At 41.3% G+C, this 9458-nt stretch overlaps 1 protein-coding gene across 1 annotated transcript; it reads left to right on the forward strand.

Annotated features, from left to right (window-relative positions):
* The first annotated feature begins 1417 nt into the window (after positions 1-1417).
* Positions 1418-3663, forward strand: LOC147433247 (tropinone reductase homolog At5g06060-like). Its single transcript, XM_086491732.1, has 7 exons — positions 1418-1685; positions 2119-2154; positions 2250-2443; positions 2632-2707; positions 2806-2853; positions 2988-3097; positions 3180-3663. Exons 1-7 carry the CDS (start codon positions 1418-1420, stop codon positions 3378-3380), a joined length of 933 nt encoding a protein of 310 aa, XP_086347858.1. The 3' UTR covers positions 3381-3663.
* Positions 3664-9458: the final 5795 nt, after the last annotated feature.

Genomic DNA, 9458 nt, shown 5'->3' on the forward strand with positions numbered 1-9458 from the left:
ACACAAATACACAAGCACGTATGCACGTGTTGAAATTGGCCTATCTACCATCCCAAAAGCTGATTTACACAAGAAGATGTACTCCTGCTAAATCTAATAGTGGGTTGTCCACAAAATTCCTCTGTTTGTCAACTCTCTCTCTCTCCCCCCGGTTACATACTTGAGTTGCATCGAGATCTACCCCATGGATGTTCGAGCTTTGTCATAAGCAGGCAAGCCCTCCTCTCTTTATAAAATATACTCAATATTTGAGTTTTTGTTAATGTCTCTGTCATGTGCATGTACATACATACATGCACTCACTATAGTAACCGATAAATTGAGAGAGAAGGGACACCAACACAGGTGTCCAATGCCAACAATTTTTCAAGCACTTTCAGAAAGGGTATAGAAGTGTCTCTTTATAGTTATTTTTACACTAGTTTGTTTTCAAAATACACGGATGCCATTGTGGCAAGCTACAGTAAGTAATATTTTGTTAGTATAGTACACCTAATTTGTTCTTGGTAGCCTCTGGGAGATAACAAATGTGTAATCTTCAGCACCTCAAGGCTCCGCTAAGCTTGAGGTCTTTTTGTAATTTCTTTGAGATTTAAATGTACATTCGCTTACTATTGTGATTTTGGCCAAAATTTTTTATTTGAAAATACACTTTCACAAATTGTTAAAACATATCAATATTGGTCTTAAAAAAAATCATTTAATGAAAAAACAGAAACAAATTTATCTTTAAAAATTAAGTTCTCATACAACAATTGTCAATTTTTTCTCTATGTGCACTTAAGGTGGACCATTTACTTTATGTAAAGTAGAAAGGCTTTTGACTTTACATTTTCCAAAGTCTTTTTGCTATGTGTACTTACTTTGTGTAAAGTAGAAAGCCTTTTATTTTCAATTCCCAAAAGTCTTTTCATTTTTTACAATGTTACTATTCACTTTTGCATTTTAAATCTTCCTACCTTTGAGTTTTGCATTTTAAAATAGAGGTCTTATAAGGTTTTCTCTTAAATGAAGCCTTAAATGAAGCAGTGAGTGACACATGGAGGCTCTCTCCTTCCTTAAAAAATTTAAGCTGCTTCATATATAGTATAGAAGTATAGAAGTCATTTAATTTCAAGCATGCAACAAAGTAAATGCTGCCTTAGTTTAAGCTTTCTATTCACAAGACTTTTGAATCCCTTAGGACACTTTTCTCTCAAAGAAGGTGATGTAAGGAAACAAAAGGGATAACAAAGATATTTTACAAAGAACCTTGCCATGTAGCGCTCATCTAGCCAAAGAATCCAACGGCCTCAGTTTTGCAACAACTTTGCACAATGAATCCTATGGCCTTCCACGGGCCAACAAAAAGCACACACCTTGCTTCTCTTTCTTTGATGCTAGAGAAGCACCTAATGTCCTTGTATCATTGAAGCCAATGTCAAATGCTATAGAAGCATCGAGAGTAGAATCTAATGCTGAAAATGGTTTCTTGTTGTGCTGCTCAAATGAAGATTTTGAGAGCATACGCTTCAAAAGAGATTGTACTAATCAGAATCCTAAAAAAGTGATAGAGCATGAGAATGAGATTGTACTTAACTATAATTCGAAAATTCAGAAGACAATAATTTCATGGCAAAAAATTTTGAATCCAAAATCTTGTCAATGCAAGGCCAAGATGCAAAAAATAAACATAAGCATTACCGGTATGTCAAGTGTGGCAGCTTGGAGATCACGCAACTTCCCTCGAAAAGGTATTCAAGGATCCTCCTCCTAACTTGGATAGCCAAGGGGACCAGTGTGGGATGGAGCACCTGAAGTATTTGAAGGTCTCCCCCCATCCCAATGACTATGCCACTTTGTCTCCCTGTGCACCCTCCTAGCTTCAAAAAGTAGAGCTTTGAGCTACAATTACGTCAAGCACTTTAGACCCCTTCCATGGGCCTCCTTGCCAGAATCTTAAACCTCAAGAGGGTGGTCATCTAGAGATTAACTTTCACACGGCTCTTATGAAGTTGATTGGTTACTTTGTGCCATAACTAGGCCTATCGTCCTTCACTCTTTGCGTTGCACTTTGCAAGCTTCACTGTGGGTCTATTGAGGGAGATTAATGGAGGCTCGATGGAGCTTGAAGGGCAGAACAGCTCTCGTTACAGGCGCAACCAGGGGAATCGGGTCTCTCTCTCTCTCTCTCTCTCTCTCTCTCTCACAGACACACAAGGCGGCGCTTGATGGTGTGTGTGCGTGTGTGTGTGTGTGGGTGCATGCAGAAGAGCTTGCGCAGCTGGGGGTATCTGTGTACGTGTGTGCAAGGTCGGAAGCAGACCTAAAGCAGAGGCTGCAGGAGTGGAATGACGCGGGCCTCACCATCTCTGGCTGCGTCTGCGATGTGTCATCATACCCATCCTGCGAGCAGCTCATGACGCAGGTCTCCGAACATTTTCAAGGCAAACTGCATATTCTGGTCAGGTTATCAACTCATTCTCGAAACCCTGCGTGCGTACGTGCGAGAGAGAGAGAGAGAGAGAGAGAGAGAGAGAGAGAGAGAGAGAGAGAGAGAGAGAGAGGATATGATCTGTTCGTTGGCTCGGTTATCTGTATAGCTATATTATTGAAGATATACAAATACCCTTGTTGATCAACGTTTGGCAGGTCCTGAATGCAGCAAGAGCAGGGGTCAGGGGGCCCATTTTGGAGGTGCCAGTCGAGGATATGGCATCAACGCTGCGTACTAATTTGAGTCCAGCGTTCACCTGAGCTGCCTCGCCCATCCCCTCCTCAAGGCTTCTGCAGAGGGCAGTCTTCTCTTTATCTCCTCGATTGCAGGGAGTACAGCAATATTCCCTTTTTACGCCATGTATCATTGCACAAAAGGTAGCTAGGTTATGGCATTATATTAACCACTGCATAACCTCTTCTTCTAACTACCATCTCTGCTCCATTCCTAATTTCATTTGAGGAGCATTCCTAATTTCATTTGAATGCTCTTATCTGCATATAATTAATAGGAGCATTGAACCAGCTAACAAAAAATCTGGCTCTGGCCGAGTGGGCCAAGGATGGCATCCATGTGAACACTGTTGCTCCCGGATTCACGCAAACAGACATGGCCAGCTCGGTAATATTGACTTCCGGTCTGTTTTCCATTTTTAAAATTTCTAAGGAGTGTTTTCAACAATCAATCTTTCATGTCTGTGTAGTTGGGCGATGAGATGCTTGGCGCGGTAAAGATGCGAACGCCAATGCGACGGCTTGGAGAGGTCCATGAGATAGCCGCAGCTGTGGCTTTTCTTTGCCTGCCTTGCTCTTCCTTTACAACCGGTACAATCTTTACAATTGATGGAGGAATGTCTTGCCATAATTCTATTGCAGCATGCGCAAACATCGACGAGAAAAGTTGAGATTTTGGTTGTGCCTCTTGACAACTGCAACTGACATATGTTCATTATGCCTATTTCGTTTGTGATCTTTTTTTCTCTCGTCAAGTAACAATTACGCCTCTCTAGAATGACATTTTAAAGAATCTGTTGGATGATTGAGTGAATCATAGTTGCCACTTCTCAAAGAAAATTCTTCCCTACACTCACTCGACTACACTATTCTTCCCTACACTCAAATCAATTTCAAACTAGTGTGCCATGATTGCTTTGTAGCAAATAGTTCAACTCAATTCAGTTCAAGTAATGGTTTGTGCAATTGTGAAGTGTTTTTATTAAGGTTCTCTCTTTTTAACAAAGAAGTTTATTTTAAACTTTGATATTTTGAGTATAGTGTGCCTTGATTTCTATTTAGTGTCGTAAAAGTGAGAGTTCCATGAGCACATAGAGAACCAGGAGGGCCCCACAACACCGCTAATGTATGCGGCATGATCATACTCTTATTTATGCTTGATCTCAACAAGGATCCTAGCTATGTCGTTCATAGAGCGGGGCAACATTGTTTACATTCTTGACAAATTGGCCATCACGTTCACTATGCTACTCCACAATCTGTATTGACCTTCAAAGTTCAATAGTCAAATATGAGATAACGAGATACAAAGAGAGACAAGGCACTTTTCAATGACATTCAAGCTTGAACATTTTGAATCTTGTTGCTAAATAGCATATTGCCACACAAGCAAGAAAATTTGATCTATTTTGTGATTTTCAAAGATTGCTTGCAAGGTGTACATAGATGTAGCGATTTTAATTTTTTTCAAGACATGGAGAGAGGCATCTCAATTCTCTTAAAAATACAAATTCAACATTAGTAATAGCTCTCAAGCTCTTGTTGAAAGGAAGGCTCTACAAGAAGCACAAAGAAAGCTAGGCAGCCTGTCATTCACTCCATCAATGTCCACAAGAATAAGATCAACAATACTATCAAGCAAAGTGTCAATAGCCAAATCAAAACCAAGTAAAAAAAGACATAGAACATAAAACATCTCGAGCCATAGGAGCAATAACAATGGAAAAACTTAGTTGATATTCAACTACATATTATTTACATGAAATAAGGCATGCCGCATGTCTGAAATTAATTGCAAAAACTAGGTTTTGACAAAAGTTTGGCTTATATCAACGATGTAGATATCCAATACAAAAGAGGCATGAACAAGAGTGGAACAGTAGGGGACAACAAGCTATGGTGTCTCAAAAAGTGGTGAGGGCTAAAAAGCATCATGCATGCTTGAAATCAATTACGTCCTTGGTTGTCAATAGTAAAGACTAAAGTGCCAAACTTCTTAATATTGATGAGAGAGGACTTCAAGTCTATTAGATTTTTCTCATACAAATCAAGGAAATTGCATTGCATACCAAGGACTTGATATACTACTTTTCCATGTAAGATGACATCGATACCCTTTTCATCTTGGAGAGTAATCTTTGCTTGCAAAGAAGGAACCTTGAAAATAATAGAAGTTTTATCAAATGAGAAGAAAAACAAAAGTGAATATTTATGGTTGACTCTATTCCCCTTACACACGATGGTGCAGAAAAGTTGGTCGAAGCTAGAAATGAAGCCAAGCAATGCTAGAAGTGTACACAAATGCATGACCAAGGGTTAAAAGATGGTATAAACAGCCTGGACAGGCGAGGTGCAGTTGAAATGTATGTGTAATGTGGTTTCTTAGGCCAAAGGAGCTCCAAAAAGGGCCAATTGGGATGGTGAATCAAAGTTTTTGAAGTGTGGGAAATGTGTCCTAAAATGTAGTGCTTGAGATGCTCTAGAAGCTCGTCTAGACTGCTCGTCGAAAGGAGCCATGATGTGAAAGTTATGCTAGTTCAAATTTAGAAGATTTTGCAGATCCTTGACGGGTAGGGCAGATGGGGACAGATGGCCAAGGTCGATGTCAGCAGTTAAGATTAGAGAGATCTAGTTGTGGAGCATGACGGTCTTCTTGGATTATCAATCGGACCTCTAATGAGCAAGTTATAGCCATTTAAATGCTTGTCGAGAGGGCCAGTTACAAGCTGACTTACCTGTGTTGGGAAGCGTACTTGCATAGAGATTTGGACCTTGACCAAGTTTTGGAATGTTATATGCATTGTACGGGATTAGCCAAAATTGACACCTCATCAAATAGAATCACGAAGGCCAAGATGAAGTTTGGGCCAAAAAACCGTGGGGAGATGCCCGATGTTTCAGGCCGGGCTTGGCGGCCTCAAATTGCAGGTGGGGGAATCTTGAAATGCAACAATCCCCATTCAGGTTGAAGTCAACAAAGTGTTCTTTTACATGGACTTTAAAGCTTGGGAGTTGGTTCACCGGTCACAAAGTGTATTTGCCACTTGGCAGGGGCAAGGAGCCCAACAACGGCAATGTCATTGCCCCCCCTTGAGTAAAAGGAAACCCAATGTGTACTAGAGAGAGAGGGAGACACCGTCTTCAAGAAATTCCAAAAATGGGAGCCCAAAATGGACCAATCGGGTGCAAACTTCCCAGTTGTGAAGGAGTGTCTCCATAAGAGGCTAAAAAAAACGTTAAAAAAAAGGGAGGGGTCTTTTTCTTGCAAGGAAAAAGGAGCTCTGTGTGAGAGAGGAAGCCAAGTTAAGGGTGTGTTTTCTCGATATTTGAGAGCTCGGAGGAGTGGCGAGAGGAAAGAAAGAGCCCCAAGCTCCGCTATATATGCCTTGTACACTGTTTTTGATCAAGGAGAAGCATCATTGCCGAAATCTTGTATCATTCCCCCTTCCCCCCTTCTTTTTCCAACCTCTCTTGTGCAATCCGTGGTGTTGTGTGCATGTGTGGGTATACACCAAAATGGTGGTGTTTGTGTGGCAAAGAGGGTGAGAGAGAAGCGTTGTGTGTGAAAAGGGTTGTAGAATGATCATTATGAGATGAAAGGACTCACGTACGGTGCTACATAGGAGGTGTGGGTTGTGAATTGTGTTGGCAATACTATGCAGGTGTAAGTTGTGTTTTTTGAAGGTGAATTTGAGAGGACAGGGGTATTGTGAATACCTTGAGCTATATAGGGGAATTTATGTGTGTGCTGGGTGTGTTCCACATTCCCCTCTCTAACTTCTGGTGCCCCCATGGAGGAGGTGCACTAATTGCTTCTTGGTAGACGTAAAGAAGCAGGTTTTTACATTAGGAAGCATGATGACACAAAGTTATGGTCGGATTTTCATATGCAAAGAGAATCTGATAGATGAATGACTTGTAGATATTGAATTGTTCATGTTGTTTGTGCGAATGCCAAATTAGGTTAGCAAAATCCGAACGTTTCCATTTGTGATGCATAGAAAAGCTAAGCTAAAATGTGGTCTGAAACTTTGGAAGGGGAGCCGGGGTAGGCGTGGCCGGCTCTACGAACACGGTTTTTGCATGATTTTTGCAAGGAGACGTTCCCAATTAAGATAAATACGAAGCTAAAGGCCCTAAAATAGGATGTAAGTGAGGAGTTTAATTCATTTTTGGATAGCTTTGAAGCATTTGGGTAGAGCTAGCAGCGGCTCTGTGCTAGCTACCAATGGAGAGTATTTGAAATCGGACAAGTTTATGGCATGCCTACATCCTCAGGTGCGAGAGTAAGTGGGCTATGGGAGCCCGGAAAACTACAATGGGATAGTGGCAATTGTGAGGTTCAAAAGCAGGAAGATTCAGAACCCAGGGGGTTCACTATATTTAAGACCACTATATCACGTGCGTTCAGGCTCTTTTTCTAAAATCCCTATTCTGTGAATTTTCTAGAAAATATAATGAACCCTTTTCTTTTAAATTCTGTAAATTTTTTTGAGATTTGTAAAAAACATATCCTTATGTAAATTTATTTCTGTAAGTTTTAAGGGATTTAAATACCCTTCTGTTGAACTCACGTGATAGGTTACATACTATGTAAGGTGAACCCCTCGGGATTCAGAAGAAGATAGAACATGCTGTAGTAGGCTATAAAGTGATGGCACATGTTCAACCGTCAAGTCCTCAAGAGATAGCCCATGAGGAAAATCAAGGGAATAGGGCTACTGATACTATTCCACAGCACTGGGTACGCACAGTTGAGGATATATCTAAGAAAATGCAAGAGTTGTGGTTAACTCTAATGGATAGGGGATAGCCAAGAGGAGGAAGAGGTAGGGAAAGGCCCTTGCGGAACAGGTGTTGCAATTCTGGTGAAGAGGGTCACTATGCTCTAGATTGCCCCCAACCACCAAGGGAAAGAGTGTTGGGATAGGCATGTCCTTTTGTAACCATGAGAAACACCTCTACACTTGTATAGCTTATTATATGGCTTCTGGCCTATGTGTTGTAAGGTTTTCTATTATGGCTATGTTTAAGCCAAAAAGATGAGGAGCTCCAGCCGGATATCTACTCCAGGCTTATGAATGAAGCCCTCTATGTACATATTTTTAATGCTATGGTGTGTGCTTTAATGTAATACCTCAAAATCACGAGTACTCTCTCTCTCTCTCTCTCTCTCTCTCTCTCTCTCTCTCTCTCTCTCTCTCTCTAATTATGTAAGCTATGTCTACACACACACATACAAACCTCCTTGAGTTCGCACACACACACACACACACACACACCATCAGCCTCTGGTATCAGAGCTAGTTGGCACCGCCATGAGCTTAGCAATCTTAGCACTATTACAAAGATTTCCAATCATTTGATCTTTTAAGCAATTAGTCACTGATTAGAAGGTGATAAAGAAGCCCAAATCAGCCCCTTAATCGAAGAAAATCAAGAGCATGGCTTAAAGTTGCTTCGATCCAAGCTCGCGGACATTTTTCCTTCACTAAGGCGCTCTCTCTAGCAACTTTGGATCATGCAAAGCTGAAAATTTCAACCAATTGCCTCATTGGACGGCTCTGGCTTCGCTTTAGAATCTCTTCCCAGCCTTGGAGTTTTGTCGATTAGCCCCTGCGGATGCAATTGCAGCTGAAAAATGACCCTCCCTATACCCCTTGATTGAGTGCAATTGCAAGTTCTTGCTCAACAAGCCAACCAACAACACCTGCTTCTCTACAGCTCTCACCATTTCTGAGCACTGCTCATTTTTCTTTTGATTTTCCATTTCACTTACCTTTGCGCTCACAAGGTAGTCGTTCACACCAAGTAAAGATGACCTCATTATCAAAGCGGGAGAATTCAAACTTAATCCCTTCAAGGCTTACAGAGCAGCCACCGCCCACACCAAGCAAACTGGCCCTTCAAATTTTATACACACAACGGCTCTTCATGCGAAGCAAGACGGAGCGAATCAAATCTACACAAGAAGGTGAAGAAATTCAATTCTTCACACGAAGCAATGCAAAGAAACCGTAGTTTCTTTTATTCTCTCAAGGCGGGTTAGTCTTGTGAAGAGGTGCTTCACAATTCTTTTGTGAAGAGTGACTTCACGATTAGGGAATTGTTTTAACTCATGCTTCCTATTGTAAAGAGGCAGAAACTGACCTTAACAAAGCAGCAAGTGTTAAGACCCATATGCTGGCACTATGGGAGAAAAGGGAATTTAAAAATTTAATGGCGAAGGCTTCCACACCTGGCAAACCAAGATGCAAGGATATCTTATGAAAAATCAATTGTGGTCTGTTGTAAAACTGAGAGTAAGCAAACCATTCACTTCTATTGAAGGCACTCTCACTAGGGCCCAAATTGCACAAGCATGTTAGCGGGTACGCCGCGACGGACGATGGAGCACAACGAGAACACAGACCAACAAACTGTCAATCCGAGGACGTAGCTGACCCGACTAGGACATGGAGGCAATCTCTGGGTTGTCAACCCTGAGCTAGACACTAAAAACACTCTACAGTCACTAATCCTACCACAACACTACCATAAAGCAAAGAAACAGACAACGCATCCTACGAAACACTACAAGCTCGAAACATTCTCAAATCATATTGGAATGACTCGAAATCAGAGGGCAAGACTCACAAGGACATATCCTATATGGCCAAACACCTAAACCCTGAAAACCATAACTGTAAGACCTCTAATCGCTGTCGCGATAGGCTCAAAACAGTAATTTGCAAAGTGTCTGGAACTGA

Source organism: Adiantum capillus-veneris, chromosome 20, assembly GCF_014529385.1.
Source record: "Adiantum capillus-veneris isolate H3 chromosome 20, ASM1452938v2, whole genome shotgun sequence".
In the NCBI taxonomy this organism is placed as follows: Eukaryota; Viridiplantae; Streptophyta; class Polypodiopsida; order Polypodiales; family Pteridaceae; genus Adiantum; species Adiantum capillus-veneris.

Bases quoted from the DNA above. Each gene is read 5' to 3' on its own strand.
- LOC147433247 (XM_086491732.1), top strand. From the start codon at position 1,418: ATGTCAAATGCTATAGAAGCATCGAGAGTAGAATCTAATGCTGAAAAT. The intron at 1,686-2,118 runs GTATGTCAAGTG...CTTGAAGGGCAG, and splicing joins AATAAACATAAGCATTACCG to AACAGCTCTCGTTACAGGCG. The intron at 2,854-2,987 runs GTAGCTAGGTTA...TATAATTAATAG, and splicing joins CATGTATCATTGCACAAAAG to GAGCATTGAACCAGCTAACA.